This window comes from Myotis daubentonii, chromosome 1 (genome assembly GCF_963259705.1).
Source record: "Myotis daubentonii chromosome 1, mMyoDau2.1, whole genome shotgun sequence".
In the NCBI taxonomy this organism is placed as follows: Eukaryota; Metazoa; Chordata; class Mammalia; order Chiroptera; family Vespertilionidae; genus Myotis; species Myotis daubentonii.
In genome coordinates, this window is record NC_081840.1 from 65,021,516 (window position 1) to 65,044,628 (window position 23,113).

The 23,113-nt window shown below is 48.8% G+C and overlaps 1 protein-coding gene across 8 annotated transcripts; it reads left to right on the forward strand.

Moving 5' to 3' along the window:
- Window positions 1-193: 193 nt before the first annotated feature.
- Window positions 194-22,570, forward strand: CDAN1 (codanin 1). 8 transcript variants are annotated; one of them, XM_059704001.1, is made up of 28 exons: window positions 194-347; window positions 526-1,013; window positions 1,153-1,356; window positions 1,544-1,713; window positions 2,025-2,138; window positions 2,219-2,297; window positions 2,720-2,840; window positions 3,021-3,130; window positions 3,443-3,532; window positions 4,416-4,491; window positions 5,034-5,239; window positions 14,856-14,976; window positions 15,113-15,259; window positions 15,369-15,535; window positions 15,904-15,991; window positions 16,222-16,311; window positions 16,469-16,523; window positions 16,736-16,869; window positions 16,949-17,052; window positions 17,323-17,481; window positions 17,823-17,886; window positions 18,061-18,139; window positions 18,315-18,463; window positions 20,141-20,248; window positions 20,376-20,439; window positions 20,597-20,778; window positions 21,051-21,158; window positions 21,792-22,570. In XM_059704001.1, the coding sequence occupies exons 1-28, from the start codon at window positions 258-260 to the stop codon at window positions 21,915-21,917; spliced, it is 3,693 nt and encodes a 1,230-aa protein (XP_059559984.1). In that variant the 5' UTR covers window positions 194-257; the 3' UTR covers window positions 21,918-22,570. The 8 variants fall into 8 exon arrangements, 7 of the variants coding, with proteins under 7 accessions (XP_059559984.1, XP_059559937.1, XP_059559929.1 ...); XM_059703954.1 differs by lacking the exon at window positions 21,051-21,158 and having other exon boundaries at window positions 218-347; XM_059703946.1 differs by lacking the exon at window positions 20,141-20,248 and having other exon boundaries at window positions 218-347.
- Window positions 22,571-23,113: the final 543 nt, after the last annotated feature.

A 23,113-nucleotide genomic window follows, 5' to 3' on the forward strand; every position in this document is an offset into this window, starting at 1 on the left:
CCACGGGCCTGCAGTCGGCCGGCGGACAGGAGGCCGGAGCCGGCCCCCGCCGGGAAGTCCAGCCAGCCCGGCCCCGCCCCCTGCCACGCCCCGCCCCGCCAGTCCGCTGCGGGCCTCGGCCCCGCCCACCTCTTAGCCCCGCCCCTCTTCCCGGCGGTCCAACGGTCGCCCTTCAGCGCCGGCCCCGCCCCTCCCCGGCAGCCTGCGGCGCGCCTGTGCCTGCGCCTGCGCAATCGCCTCGGAGCGCCCGGACCGGGATGGCGGCCGTTTTGGAGTCGCTGCTGCGAGAGGAGGTGTCGGTCGCAGCCGCCGTGCGGTGGATCGCGCGCAGCGCCCAGAGTTCGGAGGTAACAGCGCCGACACGCCCCCGAGCCTGACCCGAGCCTGCCTTCCTCAGGAGGTCCCGCCCTGGAGGTCCCCTTCCCCTGGGGTGACTGCTGTCAGCCGGGCCGAGTGCGCTCCTACGGGGGCCGCCCCGCTCCGGCCCTGGGCTCCCCGCTGACCCTCCCGCCCCTTTTCCCTCAGGAGGACGCCGGGGAGGCGGCCGCGCTGCGCTCCCTGCAGCCCCTGCGGAAGGAATTCGTGCCGTTCCTGCTGAACTTCCTGAGGGAGCAGAGCAGCCGTGTGGTCCCGCAGGGCCCCCCAACCCCCGCCAAGGCCCCGGGCTCCTCGGCCGCCCTGCCCGGGAGGCCAGGGGGCCCGCCGCGGGGCGGGCGCGGGGCGCGCAGCCAGCTCTTCCCTCCGACCGAGTCTTTGAGCGCCGCCGCCGAAGCCCCCTCAGCCCGCCGCGGGGGCAGGAGGCGGGGCGCGGGGCCGGCCCGCGAGCGCGGGGGCCGAGGCCCGGGGAGCCTGGAGGAGGGGGTCGGCGCGGAGAGCCTGCTCTGGGCGGGGAGCCGCAGGCCTCGGGCTGCCGGCAGCCCGGGCAGCCCCAGCCGCGCGCGCTGCGACCCGCCCAATCTCAGCAACCTGGAGGAGTTCCCTCCGGTGGGCTCGGTGCCCCCCGGCGGTGCAGGGTGAGCGCCGCCCCGCGGAGGGCGGTGCTGGGGGAGACGGGCCGCGGGGTACCCACAGTGAGGAGGGGCGTGCTGGCCCCGCTGTGGTCGGGATGCTGGGGGTGGGACCTGGAGGACACCCTGTGGCTGCTCTCGGCAGGACGAGGCCTTCACGCAGGATCAACCCCACCCCGGTGAGCGAGGAGCGGTCACTCTCCAAGCCCAAGACCTGCTTCACTTCGCCCCCCATCAGCTGTGTCCCCGGTGCCCAGCCCTCCGTCCTGGACTCGAGCCCTTGGGGCCAGGGCCCGGCCGCGGGGTGCCGAAGTCTGCAGGAGGAGCGGGAGATGCTCAGGAAGGAGCGGTACGGCCTCGCGGCCCCGGGATGTTCGTGTCCTTCCTGTGGGGGGTCTGCCAGGCTTTTCCCTGGTGCTGCTGGCCCCCGGGGGCCATGGGTCTGTTTCCTGGCCTGCGATGTCCTCTCTCGGGGAACCTGAGCCGGGCTGTGGGGGCAGCCAGGCTGAGCGCGCATGGGACCTCTGTGTCCACAGCTCCAAGCAGCTGCAGCACTCGCCTGTTCCCGCCTGTCCCACCCCAGAACCGGGGTCTACCCTGCCCACCCGGACAGGAAGCCTCACAGCTGAACCTGCTGACCCTGCCAAAGTGTCTTCCCGCCAGCGCCTGGAGCTGGTGGCCCTTGTCTACTCCGCATGCATTGCAGGTGAGTGAGAGCACGGGTGCTGGGGCGGAGATACTTACAGAGCTATAGGGTAAGGGAATTGATAAGGCATGTAGAATTGAGCCTTGATTCTTTTATTTTAATGTTTAAAAATATATTTAAAATATCATTACAGATTATTTTACAGTCTGAGATTGTCTGTATAATAGAAGCATTATAATGCAAAATTTTCCAAGTTCTGAGTAAAATTTCTTTTGAAAACAGCAGTTACGAGACATTTTTTGTCCCCTCTCCCTCCCCCAGCCTTGATTCTTAATGGTGCTCAATGCATTGGGGTTTCTTTTTATATCCAGAAAACCTGGTGCCAAATCTCTTCTTGGAGCTTTTCTTCGTCCTTCAGCTCCTTACTGCCCGGAGGATGGTGGCTGCTAAGGACAGTGACCTTGAACCCAGTCCAGGAGTCCTAGGTCAGTGAGCAAGCCTTTTTTTGAGAAATGGGGTCTAGAAATGGAATAATTTTTAACTGAGCTTGATACTATCATTCTAGATTCCCTGGAAAGCCCACTATTCCAGAGTGTGCACGATTGTGTCTTCTTTGCAGTGCAGGTTTTGGAACATCAGTTTCAGTGAGTTTCCCCAGCTGAGGCATCCGAGCCTTGTCCCCATTGTCCACTTGGTTCTCTGGCCAGTTGGGGTATGGGCTTGTGCTTAACACAAGCATGCAGTGACCCTGGACCTTTTCCTACGTGTAACCCTTTAATTTTGTGTCAAGGCTATGAATTTGGCCTGTGAAAGAGTCAAACTGCCTGCTGTGATCTTGGTGACTGACCTTTGTCCTGGTTACTGTCTCAGGTTCCTGTCCTGCTCTCTTGCTCCCTGCTCCATAAGGTCTCATTTCCTCCCCTTTTACTCTCATCATCCTTAATCCTTGGCCCGTGCCTTTGCCTTACATACCTGCTCCATGCTCTATACTCTGTAGTATGCTGATGCCAGCTTCCTATTTGCAGTGTGTGTCCCATTACACTCATATATGCTCTTGACCCTGTAGAGTTCTTTCCTACCTGGACAAAGGGACCTTGAAGCTGTTGGCTGAGAATGAGCGGCTGCTATGCTTCTCACCAGCTCTGCAAGGCCGCCTTCGAGCTGCCTATGCGGGCAGTGTTGCCAAGGTACTGACCCCACCCTAGACGTCGACTGGCCCAGAGCCGACCCTTCCCAGCCTCATAATTCAGGTGGCCCAGTTCATACCACTCTGCTGTCCTGTGATCTAACGGCAGGAATAAGGGGATGAAGTTTTCTGAGCGTACACTCTGCAGGCTTCTGTTCCTAATGTCATTGCCATATTTTAGGTCTCGCTGGCGATGCCACCCTCTGTTCAAGCTGTCTCCTTTCAGCCAGAAACTGACAATCGTGCCAACTTCTCCAGTGACCGAGCCTTTCATACTTTTAAAAAACAGAGGTGATAAGAAAAAGGAATTTGGGGGGAGGGAAAGAGGCCATTTTTACTTTGGGATAGGCAACTTATGTCATTTTCATAGAAAGCTGATCAACTTTCAGTACCCTGAGATATGTCAGGCATGTGGTGGGCTGCTACTGGGTTACAATATTGTCATCCTGTGGAGAACTTCAGAGAACACGAGGAATGGGGCTGTGGGTAATCCTGTCATCAGTGCTTCTGAGTTAGGGAAGGTGCTTCTGGGATTGAGTTAGATCAGCGGGGAATGAGATCAGCTGTGCCCCAGTTCATCAGGCATTCTTGTGTGTCTATCAGGGATGTGTTTTATGAGGTGCTTCGAGAGTGGGAAGATCGCCATGAGGAGCCTGGCTGGGATTTTGAGAAGGGCTTGGGCAGCAGGATCAGGTAGGTGCTCAAACACTGGTCACCTTGTCTTGCTGCTTCCAGCAGCAAGCAGCTCAGTGGTGCTTGGGTAGCTGGTTGCAGGAAGGCTTTTTTCCACTGCTTCCAGCTGGAAGCTGTTATCCTTTGTCCTCCTTAATCTCTCTGGGTACTGCCAATTCTGCCTCTACTCGGAGGGATTTGTCTCTCCAGCTCCTTCCACTCAGAAATGACTCATACTTGTTCTGTGGTGGTGAATGCTTGGAAAAGGGCAAAGCTCTTACTCCAAGTTGCTTGAGTTTTTGCCAAAGTTACTGGTTCCAGCGGTTCTCAACCTGTGGGGTCGCGACCCCTTTGGCAGTTGAACGACCCTTTCACGGGTCGCCTAAGACCATCCTGCATATCAGATATTTGTATTACGATTCATAACAGTAGCAACATTACAGTTATGAAGTAGCAACGAAAATAATTTTATGGTTGGGTCACAACATGAGGAACTGTATTTAAAGGGCCAGAAGGTTGAGAACCACTGGGTTAGACCCTTTCCAACCTCCATTTTCTCTGTTGCCTAGTTTGGCAATTCTAATCACTTGGCATAGCTAGGTAACTAGGATGCAGAAAGAATATTCTCTGTCAAGTGATCTACCTTCCACATGGGTCTTGAGCTAACTGGCTCTCAGTGAAAATTGAAGGTTAGGGGGGTGATACTATTTCTTGCTTGGCTAAGTGTATCTAGCCTCGAGGGGATCTCACTGAGTGTCCCTTACCTTTTCCTACCTTCTTGTGCTGGCCCGCTATGGCAGAGGTCTGCTCATAGGGCCTGGTAAAGGGCTGAAAGGCCCAAGAATTGGCTTGTCTACCTCTTTTCTCCTTCCCTCACACTCCATTCCCATCTCTTATTCCTCAGAGTCATGATGGGTCAACTCTCTGCAGCTTGCAGCCACAGTCATTTTGTTCGGCTTTTCCAAAAACAACTTCTCCAGGTAATACCTCCAGCAGGAGATTAATCTACAGTGAACAGTAGGCCTGATAAGACAGTCAAGTAATGGCTGCGATTGTGGGGGCAGCCAGTCAAGTCCTGGACTGGGGTTTGAGCAGGAGTTCTGCTTCTTGGGTGGTGGTTGAAACTCAGGCAGTCAGAGAGGAGCCAAGGCAGTCTCTCATATGCCCTGCACCCCCACTCCTGGGCCTCCTCTCACATCCGTACCTTCCTGCCTGCCTCCAACCTCTCACTACTTCCTAGCCCTTGAATTCTGTTGTGGTAGAAAGAGTATAGGCTTTAGCCTCAGATGGGCCTGGTTTCAGATCCCAGCTCTATTGGCCCTAGGCAGATGTTTCATCTTGCAGTTGCAGTTTCTTCACCTGTAAAACAAGAACATACTCCCTGTCTCAAAAAATGTATCTGTGGCACCTGGTAGAGGGTTGGCATTCCATAAATGTTTACTACTTCTTTATTTTGTTCAATCCTTTTTAAAAAATTATTGTGTTTTTTTAATTATTATTTCTCTCCTCCCCACTGCCCCAGATGTGTCAGAGTCCTGGTGGTGCTGGGGGCACTATCTCGGGTGAGGCTCCAGATGTGTTAAATATGCTTGGAGCTGACAAGTTGGGACGGCTGCGGCGCCTACAGGAACGGCTTGCAGCCCCTCAGAGCAGTTGTGGGCCCTGCCCACCCCCCTCCTTCCCAGGCTGTCAGGGATTCTTCAGGGACTTCATCCTGAGTGCCAGCAGGTAAAGAAAGGTTCCTGTGTCTTGCAGTGAGTGGGACAGAGGTCCAGGAGAGGTTTGTCTTCCCAGAAGGGCAGACAGTTCTCTCTCCTTTGCCTGAATATAACAGGGTGGGACTGGGTGATATCTGTACTCCTTCTAGCTCATACTTCCTGCCTCCACTTTCCAATTACAGTTGAAATTAAATATTATATTAGTTTCAGGTGTATAACATATTGATTAGCTTACAAAGTGATCACCCGGATAAGTCTAGTACCCACCTGAAGCCATAAATATTTCCTATGCTGTGACTGTTTTTATAACTGTCAATTTAATCCCTTTACCTTTTTCACCCATATCCTCAACTCCCCTCCCCTCTGGTAACCATCAGTTGCTCTCTTGTGTAAGTTTGTTTATATTGTTTGCTAGTGAAATGATACGGTATTTGTCTCTGACTTATTTCACTTAGCATAATATCCTCTAGGTTCATCTATGTTGTCACAAATAGAAAGATTTTATTATTTTTTTATGGCTGAGTAATTTCCATTATATTTACACTATGTACCACATCTTTATCCATTTGCCCGCCAGTGGACACTTAGGTTGCTTCCATACTTGGCATTTGTAAATAATGCTGCAATGAACATACTAGTGCATAAATCTTTTTGAATTAGTGTTTTGGATTTCTTTGGATAAATACCCAGTAGTGGAATTAATTGCTGGGTCATATGATAGTTATATTTTTAATGTTTTGAGGAACCTCCCTACTGTTTTACATAGTGGCTGTACCAATTTACAGTCCTGCCAACAGTACACCAGGGTTCCTATTTCTCCACATCCTAGCCAGCAGTTGCTTGTGTCTTGATGATAGCCATCAAGGTGTGAGGTGATATTTCATTTAGATTTTAAAAATGTGAGCATCTTTTCATATGTCTGTTGGCCATCTGTATGTTCTCTTTGGGGAAAGGTCTATTTAGGTCTATCCTCTGCTCATTTTTTAATTGGCTTGGTGTTTTTGATGTTTAGTTGTATGAGTTCTATATGTATCTTGGATATTAACCCCTTATCAGATGTGTTATTGGTGAATACCTTCTCGCTTTCAGTAGGGGAGGGCAGTTGGGGGTGATCAGGCTGGTGGGCGGGGGGGAGGGGGAAGGGCAGTTGGAGGCAAGTAGGCCGGCAGGCAGTTGAGCAGTTAGGAGCCAGCAGTCCCGGATTGCAAGAGGGATGTCGTCTGGGATTGGACCTAAACCGGCAGTCGGACATCCCCCGAGGGGTCCCAGATTGGAAAGGGTGCAGGCCAGGCTGAGGGACACCCCCTCCTGCACGAATTTCGTGCACTGGGCCACTAGTGTTGAATAAAACTAAGTGGACATCCCTGTCTTTTTCCTGATGTTAAAAAGCTTTCAGATTTTCACTGTTGCGTATGATGTTAGCTAGGGGTTTATTATATACTAGAGGTCCGATGCACAAAATTTGTGCAAGAATAGGCCTAGCTTCCCTCTGGCACCCAGGACCCAGGCTTCCCTCACAGCCCCGGCTTCTTCTGGAAGGACATCCAGTCTAATTAGCATATTATGCTTTTATTATTATAGATGGTCTTTATTATGTTGAGGTATGTTCCCTCTATCTCACTTTGGAAGTTGGATTTTGTCGAATGCTTTTTCTGCATCTATTGAAATGATTATATGACATCTATCCTTCATTTTATTTATGTGATGTATCACATTAATTCATTTGCAGATTTTGAACCAACCTTGCATCCATGCTTATATTAAATTTTTCTTGTTTCATGACATAGACCTGAATTTTCCTCATAGAACTCCTTTGGTTGTGCCACATAGACTTTTTGGGTCATCTGTGTCTTCATTTTCATTTGTTTCAAGGTGTCTTTTGATTTCTCCCTTGATCTAATTGTTAACCCATTCATTGTTTAATAACATGTGATTTAGCCTCCATGTTTTTATGTGGTTTTTTACTTTTTTCCCTGTAATTAATTTATAGTTTCATACCATTGTGATCAGAGATCTTGATATGATTCCAATCTTCTTAAATTTATTGAGACTTGTTTTGCGGCCTAACATGTAATCTATCCTGGACTATGCTCCCTGTGCACTTGAAAAGGATGTAAATTCTGCGTTGGGTTAAAATGCTCTGAAAATATCAATTAAATCCATCTGTTTCATTTAAGGTTGCTGCTTCTTTGTTTCATTTAAGATCACTGTTTCTTTGTTGATTTTCTGTCAGGAAGGTATACCCATTAATGTTGATGAGGTGTTAAACTCCCATACCATTTCTGTATTACTATCTGTCTTTCTCTTTATATCCGTCAATATTTGCTTTATGTATTTAGATGAGCCTGTGTTGAGTGCACAGATGTTTATGAGAGTTATACCCTCTTAATGGATTGACTTCTTTATCATTATGAAATGCTCTTTTTGTCTCTAGTTACAGCCCTTGTTTAAAGTCTAGGTTGTCTGATAAAAGTATTGTTACTCCAGCTTTTTTTTTGTTTCCATTTGAATTAAAAACTTTTCCATCCCTTTACTTTCCATTTGTGTCCTTTTTTTTAAAGTATGTTTTTATTGATTTTTAGAGACTGAAGAAGGGAGAGGGAGAGATAGAAACACTGATAGAGAAATAATCAGTTGTCTCCTGCAGGCCTCTACTGGGGATCCGGCCCACAACTAGGGCATGTGCCCTGACGGAATCAAACAAGCAACATCTTGGTTCATGAGTCCTCACTCAACCACCGAGCCACACCAGCTGGGCTCACTTTGTGTCTTGATCTGAAGTAGGTCTCTTGTAGGCAGCATATGTACTGGTCTTTTCTTGTGTGTGTGTGTCCATACAGCTGCCCTATGTCTTTTGATGGGAGCATTTAGTACATTTACATTTAAAGTAATTATTTTTTTTAATCTTTATTGTTCAGATTATTACAGTTGTTCCTCTTTTTTCCCCCCATAGTGCCCCTCCACGCGGTTCCCACCCCACCCTATGCCCTTACCACCCCCCACTGTCCTCATCCATAGGTGTAAGATTTTTGTCCAATATCTTCCCTCACCCCCCTCACCCTCTTACCCCCGAGAATTGTCAGTCCACTCCCTTTCTATGCCCCTGATTCTATTATATTCACCAGTTTATTCTGTTCATCAGTTTTTTTATTCACTTGATTTTTAGATTCACTTGTTGATAGATATGTATTTGTTGTCACTTTGTTGTTCATATTTTTTATCTTTATCTTTTTCTTCTTCTTCCTCTTCCTCTTCTTAAATAATACCCTTCAGCGTTTCATATAATACTTGTTTGGGGGTGATCAACTCTTTTAGCTTTTTCTTATCTGTGAAGCTCTTTATCTGACCTTCAATTCTAAATGATAGCTTTGCTGGGTAAAGTAATCTTGGTTGTAGGTTCTTGCTTTTCATCACTTTGAATATTTCTTGCCACTCCCTTCTGGCCTGCATAATTTCTGTTGAGAAGTCAGCGGACATTAGTATGGGTACGCTCTTGTAGGTAACTGACTGTCATTCTCTTGCTGCTTTTTTTCTCTCTCTTTGTCTTTTGCCTTTGGCATTTTAATTATGATGTGTCTTGGTGTGGTCCTCTTTGGATTCCTTTTGTTTGGGGTTCTCTGTGCTTCCTGGATTTGTAAGTCTATTTCCTTCACCATGTAGGGGAAGTTTTCTGTCATTATTTCTTCAATTAGGTTTTCAATATCTTGCTCTCTCTCTTCTCCTGGCACCCCCATAATTCGGATGTTGGTATGCTTGAAGTTGTCCCAGAGGCTCCTTACACTATCTTCATATTTTTGTATTCTTTTTTCGTTTTTGCTTTTCCGGTTGGGTGTTTTTTGCTTCTTCATATTTCAAATCTTTGACTTGATTCTTGGGACCCTCTAGTCTGCTGTTGGATCTCTGTAAATTATTCTTTTTAAAAATATATATTTTATTGATTTTTTACAGAGAGGAAGGGAGAGGGATAGAGAGTTAGAAACATCGATGAAAGAAAAACATCAATCAGCTGCCTCCTGCACACCCCCTACTGGGGATGTGCCTGCAACCAAGGTACATGCCCTTGACCGGAATTGAACCCGGGACCCTTCAGTCCACAGGCTGACGCTCTATCCACTGAGCCAAACCGGTTAGGGCTGTAAATTATTCTTTATTTCAGTCAGTGTATGCTTAATTTCTGATTGGTCCTTTTTCATAGCCTTGAGGGTCTCACTGAATTTCTCGGAGGTTTCTAGAAGCTTCTTGAGTAACCTTATAACCGTGGTTTTTAACTCTACATCCAGTATTTTACTTTCATCCATTTCTTTCATTTGCGACTTGTTTCTTTGTCTCCGCCTTTTGGCTGTTCCCCTGTGTTTCTTTCTATGTACTAGGTAGCTGCTAAGTCTCCTTGAGTTGATAGAGTGGCCTTGTGTGGTTGGTGTCCTATAGGGCTCAGTGGCTCAGCCTCCCCAGTCACCTGAGGTGGACGCTCTTGGTGCACCCTTTTGTGGGATGTTTGTGTAGTCTTGTTGTAGTTAACCCTTGATTGCTGTTGGTATCACTGGGAAGAATTGACCTCCAGGCCAATTGGCTGTGGTGACCAGCTGTGTCTACATTGGAAGATCCGTTGCGCAGGAGACACCCTTATGGAGCAGGACTTGCTCCAGTGGGGCTTTGTTGCTGAGTGTGCCCTTTGAGTGTGTCTCTTATGGATGTGAAGAGTTGTAATCCGGTATGGTCTCACTCTGACTGGGTACACTGGCTCTCAGATCTCCAAAGAGGTGCAAGGTCAGCCACTGTCTGGGGCTGCCCAGCAAGAGCTACAGAGACATCTGCAGATTCCTCCTCTTTGTATGGGGTTTGGAAGTGCCCAGACGAGGCCAGGCCCAGCTGTGTAGCAAGACCGGCAGGGCCGTGGGCCTTCTTTGGAAGCTCTGGGGTTCTCTGACCTAGCTGCAGTTTGACAGGTTTTAGGCGAAAGGACAGGCCATTTATATGCAAAAGCTGATGCGCACAACTTGGGTGGGGTTGTAAATTGGGTGGGCAGAGTCTCTGGGAATCACCAGGGCAGAGCAAACAGCAATGGCTGCCAGTCAGCCCTGAACCAGAGAAGTCCCCAGTTCTCCGTGTCCCGCGCCCCCGTGCAGAAACAATGATCGCTGCGAGCCCCTCTAAGAGAAAGCCGCCCTTGCGTTCCTGTCCCGATGCCAGACAATCCAGTTTCTCCCCATATGTGCCTGGGTCCCCCAGAGTCTCACCCGGAACTGGAGTTCAGGACAAGTGGGAGCTTGTACCTCCCGCCCAATTAAAAGAGCAACACATCCAGGTGCCAGCACTTTCCACACCTCTGCACCTCCTACCAGTCTCAGTGCGCCTTCTTCACCTCTCTAGTTGTGGAACTTCCACTCAGCCAGCCTTCCTGTGGTTCTGGGTGGTAGTTGTTCTGCCATTTAGTTGTGGTATTGATGTAGTTGTGAGAGGCAGCAAGTACAGGCGCTTACCTATGCCGCCATCTTGGTTCTCCTAAAGTAATTTTTTTTTTTATTGCTTAAAGTATTACCTAAAGTAATTATTTTTTTTTTAAATATATTTTATTGATTTTTTACAGAGAGGAAGGGAGAGAGAGAGAGAGTTAGAAACATAGATGAGAGAGAAACATCGATCAGCTGCCTCCCGCACATCTCCCACTGGGGATGTGCCCGCAACCCAGATACATGCCCTTGACCGGAATCAAACCTGGGACCCTTCAGTCCGCAGGCCGACGCTCCATCCACTGAGCCAAACCGGCTTCGGCAAAGTAATTATTGATAGATACATAATTACTGCAACATTTTGTTGTTTTCTGATTGTTTTTGTAGTTCTCCTCTGTTCTTTTCTTATTCTCTTCCTCTCTACTTGCATGTTGATGAGTTTCTATAATATTGTATATGGATGCCTTTCTCTTTATATCTTGTAAATCTCTTGTAGATTTTTGGTTTATGGTTAACATGTGTTTCATATATACCAAGCTATGTTTATAGCAGTCTATTTTAAGTTGATGGTCACTTACATTTGAACATATTTTTAAATCACTACAATTTTTACTCACCACCTTAACATGTAAATTTTTGTCATTCTTTTTTACTTCCCTTATATGTGTGTTTGTGTATATCCCTAATTTTAATTGCACATGATCTTCCTACTTTTGCCTTTTAACCTTTGTACTAGCTTTATAGTTGGTTTATCCACCACTTTTTTAAAGTGTTTTTGTCAGTAAGGATTTTTTCTTTCCCATTTTTTTTTCTTATTCATATCTTTATCTTTTTTTTTTTTTTTTTTTTTCTTAAGTCCCCTTGAGCCCTGGCTGTTGTGGTTCAGGTGGTTGAGCATCGTCCCATGCACCAACGGGTTGCTGGTTCGATTTTCTGGTCAGGGCACATATCCAGATTGCAGGTTCAATTCCCAGTCAAGGTGCATGCATCAGGAAATCAATTGATGTTTCTCACATCGATCTTTCTCTTTCTCTCTCTCTAAAATCAATAAAAACAACAAAAAAGAATGTCACTTTCACATTTCTTATACTGGTTTAGTGATGATGGACTGCTTTAGCTTTTTCTTGTCTGGGAAACTATCTTTCCTTCGATTCTAAATGATAGCCTTGCTAGATGGAGTAATATTTTTTGTAGGTCTTTGCATTTCATTACTTTGAATATTTTGTGCTAATCCCTTTGGTCTGCAAAGTTTCTGTTGAGAAATCAGCTGACAGTCATATGGGTACTCACTTGTAGGTAACTAAATGCTTTTTTCTTGCTGTTTTTAAGATCTTCTCTTTGTCTTTAACCTTTGACATTTTAATTATGTGTCTTGGTGTGGACCTCTTTGGGTTCATCTTGTTTGGGACTCTCTGTGCTTTCTGGACTTGTATGTCTATTTCCTTCACCAAGTTAGGGAAGTTTTCCATCATTATTTCTTCAAATAGCTTTTTAATTCCTTGCTCTTTATCATCCTTCTGGTACCCCTGTGATATGAATGTGGTTACTCTTGATATTGTCCCAGATGCCCTTTAGACTATTCCTAATTTCTTTTTAATTCTTTTTTCTTTTCGGTGTTCTAGTGGGTGTTTCCCCTACCGTGTCTTCCAGATCACTGATTCAGTCCTTTGCTTCATTTAATCAGCTGTTGATTCCCTATAATGTATTGTTTATTTCTGTTATTGTAGTCTTCATTTCTGACTGGCTCTTTTTTATAGTTTCTGTCTCTTTGTTGAGGTTCTCACTGAGTTCATCTATTCTTCCCCGATGTTCATTGAGTATTTTTTTTTTTCTCTTGGTTTTAAAACAGCCAATCTCTACTTGGCTTCCTCTTACATGGCCTTCTTGCCCTATTGAGCATTCTTTTTTAAAAAACATTTTTATTGCCAAGGCCAGTTTGGCTCAGTGGATAGAGCATCGGCCTGCGGACTGAGGGGTTCCAGGTTCGATTCCGGTCAAGGGCATGTGCCTGGGTTGCGGGCACATCCCCGGTGGGAGATGTGCAGGAGGCGGCTGATCGGTGTTTCTTTCTCATCGATGTTTCTAACTCTCTGTCTCTCTCCCTTCCTCTCTGTGGAAAATTAATAAAATATATTTTAAAAAATAAAAATAAAATAAAAACATTTTTATTGATTTTGAGAGGGGTGGGAGAGAGAAACATTGATGTGAGAGTGCAACATTGATTGGCTACCTCCTGCACGCCCCATACCAGGAATTGAGCCCACAAATCCTACATGTGCCCTGACCAGGAATCAATCCAGCAACCTCTCAGTGTGCAAGACGACTCCCAACCAACTGAGCCACACTAGCCAGGGGCCTGTTGAGCATTCTCATAACCAGTATTTTGAACTTTGTATCTGGTAGATTGCTTGTCTCCATTTTATTTAGTTCTTTTTCTATAGTTTTTCCTGTTGTTTCATTGGGACATGTTTCTTTGTCTCCTCATTTTGGCTGCCTCCCTCTGTTTTTTCTATATATTAGGTAGATTTGCTATGTCTCCTTGTTTTGGCATATGGCCTTATGTAGTAGGTGTCCTGTGAGATTCAATAGCACAGTCTCGTCATTCACCTGAGCTAGTGCTCCAGGGGTGTCCCTTGTATGGGTTGTGTGTGTCCTCCTGTTGTAATTAAGCCTTAATTGTTGTTGGCCCATCAGTGGGGTGGGATTGGCTCTCAGTCTGACTGGCTGTGAGGACTGGCCATGACTACAGTGAATAGCTTTTATGTGGGGCTGACCCTGCAGAGCAAGTGTCACTTCAGCAGCGCTCTGGTTCCAGTCAAGTCCCCCCTTTAGGTATGTTGTTTGTCAAGCTGGTTGGCTAGTGCTCTGTTGTGATCTGAAGTCAGCCGTCTGGTGTGTTGGTTCTGGAGCCTCTTAGGAGGGGCTCCAGTGCAGCCATGGTCAGTTGCCATTTGTGCTTGGCTTGGAGCTACCTGGTTGGAGCTACAAAGTGACCTATGTTTGGTTGCTACTTGTGCTGGGTTTAGCAGTGCTTGGGAGAGGCTATGCTGTGAACTGAGGCCGGCTGCTACTAGCGCCCTTTGGTAGACATCACAGTTGTGCTTAGACCTCCCACCACTTGTTCTTGGCGTTGGCCACTTTGTTGGAGCTATGTTCCCATCTTAGACTGGCTTCCAGTCATGCCGGGCTTGGGACTGCTTGGCAAGAGGCATAGGGCACACCACGGCCAGCCTCTGCATGTTCGGGTTTTGTGGACCTTTGAGAGTTTAGGAACGTTTAGAGTGCAAGCCAAGGCAGGTCACTTGTGTGGAAAATCTACTGGAAGTGGCTTGAGCCATGCACACGGGGAGGGGTGGATTGGGGTCTCAGGATCTTCAGGGCCAGTGAACTGTGTTAGCCCAGATAATGGAGAGCACAGATTTCCAGCTGGGTGGGGATAGAGCCCAAGAAAGGAATAGTAGTGCCTGTCAGCCTCTCTATCCCTGGACAGAGCTGCCTGACCTCTCCCCTTCCAGCCCTTGCCCTGAAGCTAGTCAATTCAGTTCCTCCCCATGTGTCCCTGGAGGTTTTCAAGCTGCTGCCCTTGTGCTGGAGCCAGAGGGAGTGAATTTGTGAGCAAGTGAGTCTGTGCACTGGCTCTTAAGGAGGAATGCCTAGCACTTCAGCAGCCTCTGTCTCCCTGGGATGCAGTCCCGCTGAGTTTCACAGCCGGACGTTATAGAGACTCTTGTCAGCACTGGTAGCCTGGGCTGGGGAGCCTGGTGTGGGGCTGGGACTCCCCGCTCATCAAGGTGGACCTCGCAACTGAGATAACCCTCCTGATTCTTAATCACCACTTGTGGGTGTGGGACCAGTCGGTTCTGTGTCTCCACCCGCCTTCCAGTCTCAAAGTGGCTTCTTTATATCCTTAGTTGTAGGACTTCAGCTAGTCTTCAGGTGGTTCTCAGTGATGATTATTCTATATTTTAGTTGTAATTTTTATATGGTCATGGGAGGAGGCAAGCACAGTGTTTACCTACCCTGCCATCTTAAGATCTTGTTCTTTTACCCACGTGAGAAACCTCATTGTTCCTTGGCCTTCCATCTCTGAGCCTTTCTGTCTGGAGCACCTCTTCTCTATTCTGGTTCTTCCTACAACTGTTCAGTGTCTTTTTTCTTTCTTGCTCCCCTTCCTAGCTTCCAGTTTAATCAGCATCTCATGGATAGTCTGAGTTTGAAGATTCGGGAGCTCAACAGCCTTGTCCTGCCTCATCCTGAGCCTAGTGATGAAGATGGAGAGTCAGATGTGGACTGGCAGGTTAGAAAGCAGAAGAAGGGAGTGGAAGGTGTTCTGACCTAAGAGGGAAGGGGTATTTTCAAGAACTTTGTAACAGATTTGGGTTTTTTCTAGAAGCCTTATGCTTAGGACCTTTTATTTCCCTGATCTCCTGCAGGGTGAACGGAGGCAGTTTGCCGTGGTGCTGCTCAGCCTGAGGCTTCTGGCTAAATTCCTGGGCTTTGTGGCTTTCCTGCCATACCGGGGGCCCGAACCACCCCCAGCCCGTGAGCTCCAGGACTCCATTCTGGCCCTGAGAAGCCAGGTGAATAGGGGCTCTGGTAAGGAGGGAGCTGGAAAGAGCCACGGGGCACTGGAGTTAGAGGACACACCCCAGTCCCCTGAGCCTGCTGACCAAGTTCTGGCCCTGCCAGGTGCCCCCAGTCCTGGATGTACGAGCTCTGCTACAGCAGGGGCTGCGGGCCCACCGCGCGGTGCTCACAGTGCCCTGGCTGGTGGAGTTCCTCTCTCTGGCTGACCACATTGTTCCCATGCTGGACTATTACCGCAGCATCTTCACTCTCCTGCTGCACCTACACCGGTGAGTAGAGAAGGGGCAAGGCTAAAAATGGTGCGGGGAGAATGTTGCTGAGGTTGCTGCTTATGAGGAGAATACGCAGCCTATGCTTCCTGTCTGGTACCATAGCCATCACAGAACCTCAGAGGGGAGGCTGGGTTTGGTCCTCAAGGAAAGACACTGGGTAGTTACTTGCCCTTTTCTGTTCCCACATTGGGCCAGCTGAGAGGGAGCACAGATCTGAGGGGCACTGAGGAGATCCTGGTCGCCTGCACAACAGCAGTCCCTTTCGGGTCTGCTTTTGAGAATTCCCTTCCCAGCATAGCTTTCTTTTACTTCATACCATTTCTTTCTCAGCACAAATGCCCTTGGTGCCCTCGTTTACCTTGTAGGAGCTTGGTTTTGTCTAAGGACGGTGAAGGGGAGATGTGCTTCCTGAACAAGCTGTTGCTGCTTGCTGTCCTGGGCTGGCTTTTCCAGGTTGGTGGAGTGAGAGTGCAGATTGGGAAAGGAGGGGAGAGACAACTGTGGCTGGAGATGGGGAGAATGTCTGAGTCTGATCAAGGTTGGGGCCAGAAGATGAAGGTTCAGAGGAGGTATGGGAATTGCTGTAGTTTCAGAAGAAGGTTGCCTAAACCCAGAAACCATGCGGTAGGAGGTATGAAGCTCTGAAGTACTGACTGGAGCTTGTACTGCTTTACTCTCATCAGATTCCCACAGTCCCTGAAGACCTGTTCTTTGTGGAAGAGGGTCAGGTGGATGTCTTTGAGGTGGATACAAAAACTTCGGAACATGGTTTGGTAAGTGTTGGGGTCCAGCCAGAGCCATAGGGTCCACGGGAATAAAGGAGACCATCCAGGGTAGAGACTGAACTCTCAGGTAATTTTTGTACCTGACTGTCCCATTTCTGGCACACTGGGAAGGAAAAGAAACCTGCCTGGCCTGTTCTCTCCCCAGGATGGCGTGCCTGTGGTGGACCAGCACCTGCTCTACACTTGCTGTCCTTATATTGGTGAGGATGCTTGTCCCTCACCCCCAGTAGTGTTAATCCTTGGCCTGTCCCTTCATGAGTGCCCAAAAGCCTAATGTGTTGTTTGTTCTTGGGCACTCCCCAGGTGCCTCAGCCTCTTTACCCGATAAATTCTTAAAGTTCAACATGCTTTTTGTGAGTATATGTCTGGGGAGAGGGTTTTGGAACTAAGTACTTGGTCTTCCCTGATGCAGGAGAGCTCCGCAAACTGCTCGCTTCATGGGTATCAGGCAGCAGTGGGCGGAGTGGGGGCTTTGTAAGGAAAATCACCCCCACCACCACCACCAGCCTGGGAGCCCTGCCCCTCCGGACCACCCAGGGGCTGCAGGTGAGAGGCAAGATGGAGGCAGGGGCCACCCAGTGGGGAAAAGGGAATCCTTCATGGCACCGTTCCCTTCTCGCCATAGGCACAGTTGGCCCAAGCCTTTTTCCACAACCAGCCGCCCTCCCTACGCAGGACTGTGGAGTTTGTGGCAGAGAGAATTGGCTCTAACTGTGTCAAACATATCAAGTGAGCGTGGGTTGAGGGGTTTGGGAATGGAGGTGTTGAGGGTCCCAGTCTCATTCTCTTACCATTTTTTCCCTTTTAACTCCCTCATACCTTGTTACCAAACTGAGGAAAGTCAGTTGCGGGGGATTCGAGAAGAAGGGCCAAAGGTGGATGGGGGGAGGCTGAAATTGCTGTTTTTATGGTTAGTTCTGACCAGATTTCCTTGAATTTGCAGCCCCTTTCTGATTCAACCCTTCCAACTACCTCCAAACATTGCTGTCCCTGCTACAGGGCCACGCTGGTGGCAGATCTGGTGCGCCAGGCCGAGTCACTTCTTCAAGAGCAGCTGGTGACGCAGAGACAGGAAGGGGGAGATCCAGGCCAGCTGTTGGAGATCTTGTGTTCCCAGCTGTGCCCCCATGGGGCCCAGGCATTGACCCAGGGGCGGGAGTAAGAGATGCCAGTCTGTTTGGACTCTCCTGCTAGCTTATATTTTTCTGACCTTTTTTCCCCCTTTCACACTCATATCCTTTATTCTACATCCTCTCCCACCTCACTTTTTTCATTCTTTTTTTGCCCCCTCTGTAAGCTATCTTTGGCTTTAGAATTTTTGGGACCCAAAGTCCAAATTGAAGAGCAGGTGGTTGGGGTTCCCCTTCCTCCCAGCATCTGGGAGGGACCTGAGGCCTGACAGTGCTTCTCCCTGAGGCAGAGCCCTCCCTGCTTACATGATTGGTGCACTCAGGACACGTCCTTCTGTGGGTCAGGCTGACCCTCCTGTCTCCTTTTAGGTTCTGCCAAAAGAAGAGCCCTGGTGCCGTGCGGGCACTGCTCCCTGAGGAGACTCCGGCAGCCGTATGTAGGAAGGAGGCCTGGAGCTAGCGGGCTGGGTGGTTGGTATGGGATAGGTGTGTGCTCGTGACCATGAATGCGAGGCTGCTGGCAGTAGGTGGGTCAGTCACGGACTTGGGCTTTCGTCATCATTCCCAACCCTCCCCTAGCCCGACTCTGCAGTCCTTCTTGTCACAGGTTCTGAGCAGCGCAGAGAACATTGCTGTGGGGCTTGCGACAGAGAAAGCCTGTGCTTGGTTGTCAGCCAACATCACAGGTAAGGCCCAGGCAAGGGGAGTGGCTGACCCAAGTTTTTCAGAAGTGGACTGGCAGCAAGTTGGAGGCCATCTGGGGGAAACGGGACTCAGAGCCTGCTGGGAACAGTGAAGGGCATGGGTAGGCATGCAGGGCTGCTCTGGTGACACCTTTTCTGTTCTTCCTTTGACCTGCAGCACTGATCAGGAGAGAGGTGAAAGCGGCAGTGAGTCGCATGCTTCGAGCCCAGGGTCCGGAACCGGCTGTCCGGGGGGATCGGAGGGGCTGCTCCCGTGCCTGTGAGCACCATGCTCCCCTCCCCTCCCACCTCATCTCCGAGATCAAAGTACACAGTTCCCTACACCCTTCAGCTCCTCTCCCCCACTCCCTGCTCTTTTCCTGGCCTCCCTCCTCTCTCACATCAGCTCTAGTATTTGTCGCAGCTTTCTGTGTTCTCCAGCTACTTCCCGTTTTGTTTGATACTGAATGGGATAAGGTAGGACAGGGTTGAATTGAATGTCTTTATTAATTGCTCTTTGACTTTTGGTACTTGAATCACCTGAAAGGGGGAAAGGGTAGATATGAAAATTTTTCACTAGATACATATTCCACAGATGGTAAAGGGGGTAGGTGGTAAGTGGCTGTCCAGTGAAATAGGAATTTTTAAGGGGGAGTCACCTGGTATTGGGATGTGATTTCAGAAATGTTCTATGTGGGAGGTTAATGCTTGTTGTTGTTTTTTGTTTAGTTTTGTTTTTTTTAATATATTTTTATTGATTTTTTTCAGAGAGGAAGGGAGAGGTATAGAGAGTTAGAAACATCAATGAGAGAGAAACATTGATCAGCTGCCTCCTGCACACTCCCTACTGGGGATGTGCCCGCAACCAAGTTACATGCCCTTGACCAGAATCGAACTTGGGACTCTTCAGTCCGCAGGCCGACACTCTATCCACTGAGCCAAACCAGTTAGGGCAATGCTTGTTTTGTTATAGGCAGTTAGAATAATCTATCAGTGCTTTTAACTTGATTTTAAAAAATCAAAGACTAGCCCTAGCCGGTTTGGCTCAATGGATAGAGTGTCGGCCTGCGGACTGAAGGGTCCCTGGTTCGATTTTGGTCAAGGGCACATGCCTGGGTTGCAGGCTCAGTCCCCAGGAGGGGCGTGCAGGAGGCAGCCAACCAATGATTCCCTATCATCATTGATGTTTCTATCTCTCCTTTCCTCTCCCTCTCTGAAATCAATAAAAATACATTAAAAAAAAAAAGTCAACAGTTACTGAAACAATTGTTTAAAAAACAAAGACTGTTTAGAGCCAAGGTCAGCAAATAGCCCTTGCCAAATCCAGCCTGTGCTTATTTTGTAAGTAAAGTGTTATTGGAACACAGCCACATTGTTCATTTACGAATTGACTGGGACTATTTGTGTGCTACCGCGCAGAGCTGAGTAGTTGGGCAGAGACCTCATGGCCTGCGAAGCCTCAACTATTTACTGGTTTGTCCTGGTCTAGGAGAGTAGTGTAGGAGTAAAGATGTGGACTAGGGACTAAGAAGAAATGACTAAAACAGAGAAGAGTATACGGGAGGAAGAAGGAAAGGCTACGCAGCCGTTAGCTACTATTGTTCTGTATACAGAGGATTTCTGTACTGAAACCTCAACTCTCCTGAGATGAATAGACAGCATAAAGGACAGAAAATATTGTGTGTATGCCGTAGGCTGGTTCCCCTAAATTCTTTCAGAATGAGATGCTCTGTGGGAATTGGCTAGGTATGGCTTTGTCTCTTGAACTCTGGCAGCATGTTCCTCAGCTTACCTGCTCCATTTGTTCCTTCTGTTGTCCACTTGGTTGCTTCTCCCAGCTGTGCTGTCCTGCTCCAGCCTCCAGTCTAAGGGCACCTTGGCCCAATCACTTCACCCCAAGGGCCCTGCTTCCTTTTCCTCTGCCTCTCTCCACTGGTTGAGCCCCACCCACCCCAAGCCATATTCTCCTTGGCCTCACTCTCTTCCTGCCCCTGCTCTCTCTAGGATGTGCTCTCTGTGGCCGTGGGGCCCCGAGACCCTGAGGAAGGAGTGTCCCCAGAGCATCTGGAGCAGCTCCTAGGCCAGCTGGGTCAGACACTGCGGTGCCGCCAGGTTAAGACATGGCAGCATGCTCTTCTTGTGTGTCCTTGCATGTGGCTAATAACCAGAGCCACATTGGCTCAGGGCTGCTACTCTAAGGATGGTGCTAACATCCAGGGTCTCCTTGCTTTTCCCCCAGTTCCTGTGCCCACCTGCCGAGCAGCATCTGGCAAAGTGCTCTGTGGAGTTAGCATCCCTCCTTGGTATGTCTTGTCATCTCACTCTTGCCAGATCCCCCCATCTGAGGGTTGGGTGCAAACATGATTAGAACTCGGAAACTTTCTTCTGCTCTTCCTCCAGGGGGCAGGCCAGGTAACCTTGTTCCATTTCTTAAAGCTTGGCTTTCCTCTCTTCCCATAGTTGCAGACCAAATTCCTGTCCTAGGGCCCCCGACACAACACCGGCTGGAGAGAGGGCAGGCTCGAAGGCTCCTCCACATGCTGCTTTCCCTGTGGAAGGATGACTTTCAGGTGCCTGTTCCGCTGCAGCTCCTGCTGAGCCCAAGAAACGTGGGGCTTTTGGCAGACACTCGGCCAAGGGAGGTGAGTCAGAGAGGTGGGTGGGTGGGGGCAGACAGGCCTCTTAGCCCTCTGGGTCGTGTTTTCATACCTACCGCCCTCACCCTGAACGTTATGAGCTCGTTTCTCTTGTTCCTCCTCTTCTGGCAGCTTGCTCATTTCTGTTCCATGCTAAAATGGACTCCCATAGAGGTCAACCTTAAGTCTTCTCCCTCCTCAGCAGCTCTGTCCTTTGTATCAGTCAGGGTCACTGGGTAGTCCTTCTGGCACCCTGACCTGCTGCATGTGTGTTGCAGTGGGACCTGCTGCTGTTCTTACTCCGGGAGCTGGTAGAGAAAGGTCTGATGGGACGGAAAGAGATAGAGGCCTGCCTGGACAGCCTCCATGAGGCCCAGTGGCCAGAGGTAAGGTGCCCTCATCTTTCCTGACCTAGAAAGAGAACAGGTATCCTATGTCCCTTTTATCCTGAAAGGGGGCAAGTGATGGTGCCTGGCACTCTTAGCATCTCTCCAAAGCTCAGTGGTTTTTGTCAGGTGTCTTCGGGGCCACCCTGAAATGGAGTGGCTGTTCTGTGGGCCTTCACATTTGGGCAGCTACTGCATGGAGGACGTGTCAGTGGAGGAAGGGAAGATGGAAGGCAGGTATATTGGAAAGGAGCATGGCATAGTGAGTGTGGGTTTTTAAATCAGTAAGCTGAATTTTAATCTCACCTAGTACTTAATGTTGTGATTTAGGGCAAAGAATTCATCTTAGTTTAACCATAAAATGGAAATAATTCATACCTCCTAGGGTTTGTCAAGATGAAATAATGTGCATAGTACTGGGGTGGTGATAAGTACTCACTAGATGGTTCTGAGCCTCCCATCAGAGTTTACTCTCCCAGAGTACTTAATGGGGCAAGGTTTCAAGGCCATTTCAGTGTAGAAGGCAGTTAGGAAATATGATAGCTAGGGCTTGATATTTGTGATTTTTAGTAGAAATGATGAACCATCCAGAATTACGTGTCTGCCTTTTCTGTCATGTTTTGCTTATTGCAGGACTTTGCTGAAGAATTAGCAACACTGTTCAATCTGTTTCTGGCTGAGCCCCAGGTGCCAGAACCCCAGCTAAGAGCTTGTGAGCTGGTACAGCCAAACCGGGGGACTGTGCTGGCCCAGAGCTAGGACTGAGGAGTGGCCCTGCCTTGAAGTTTCACCAGAATCCTGGCACCCCACCTGACTGCCTCAGGAGGAGACCCCAGAGCCACCCCAAAGTGCCCAATGCTGACTGACCCCTGCTGGTGCAGGAGTAGCTGAGTCTGAAATTAGGTTTCCTGCTTACATGTGAAGTAAGTGTGTGGCTGCCTGGCTGCTCGCCACCCTGAGTCCTTGAAGGAGGAGGGAACCCTCAGCTGAGGGTTCAGGATTACGGTGGAAAAGCCTAGAGACTCCAGCCCTGGAGCAGAAGAGTTGGCATTTATTACTTGGATACTAAATGAAATTATGTGTGTGGGCTTGAGCCCCACTTGCTGCTATCCCACCATCTCTAAGTCTGGTTTGGGAAATCATGACAGAGGCAAATGACGTTGTTTAACTTGTGAGTAAAGTTAAAACATGAATCTTGGGAGTCTACATTTTCTTACCACTAGGAGCTGGACTGCCATCTCCTTAAAAATGCACAATAGATGAGGTGGGGCGCTCGCAACAGAAACCCAGCCCTAAACCCTATACCTCTCTGCCTTCAGTCCTGTGCAGGTAACTCTTGACCCTAAATCCAGGAGCCAAGGGTGGGGGCAGAACACTAGAGCTTTTTTAAAATAAACTCTTCTTTACCGAGGGCTTCCTGCCTTGTTATTTTTCACCTGATTCTTCCCTGTAGAAGGCTCAGGGTGGGCTTGGAGCTGGGTACAGCTGTACTATACCTAGCACTGCCCAGTGTTGCAGCATGAGGAGGGCCCTGTTGACTCATTGCCAACGGTGTTGGCTTCTGTGCCACTCCCTTGAAAGGTGTATTATAAGCTTCTACTCACCAGTACTCCCGACTAAACGGTGTGGGGCAGCACTTGTTATGCTTGTTTTGTTAGGGCTGGGGAGCCGGGGGTGGGGGAGAGTGAACTTGGCTCACAACAAAAGCATTCTCTATGTCGCTAAATGACCCATTGATTTTTGGCTAATCATGCACTGCCTTGATAATGTGAATTAAGATCCTATAAAAGCTACTTGGGCAGTGTGTACAGAGATTCAGGTTGCTGGGGAAGGAACAGGTACTCAGGGAACCCTGTTTGAAACGGCCAAGTACTATCTGTGGGTACTTGTGTATTTCTTGGGGAAAGTTCCGAGACCTCTGACCCAAGGGTGAGTCTCGGCCTAGAGGGGTCTTC

Bases quoted from the DNA above. Each gene is read 5' to 3' on its own strand.
- CDAN1 (XM_059704001.1), top strand. From the start codon at position 258: ATGGCGGCCGTTTTGGAGTCGCTGCTGCGAGAGGAGGTGTCGGTCGCA. The intron at 348-525 runs GTAACAGCGCCG...CTTTTCCCTCAG, and splicing joins GCAGCGCCCAGAGTTCGGAG to GAGGACGCCGGGGAGGCGGC. The intron at 5,240-14,855 runs GTAAAGAAAGGT...TCCCCTTCCTAG, and splicing joins TTCATCCTGAGTGCCAGCAG to CTTCCAGTTTAATCAGCATC.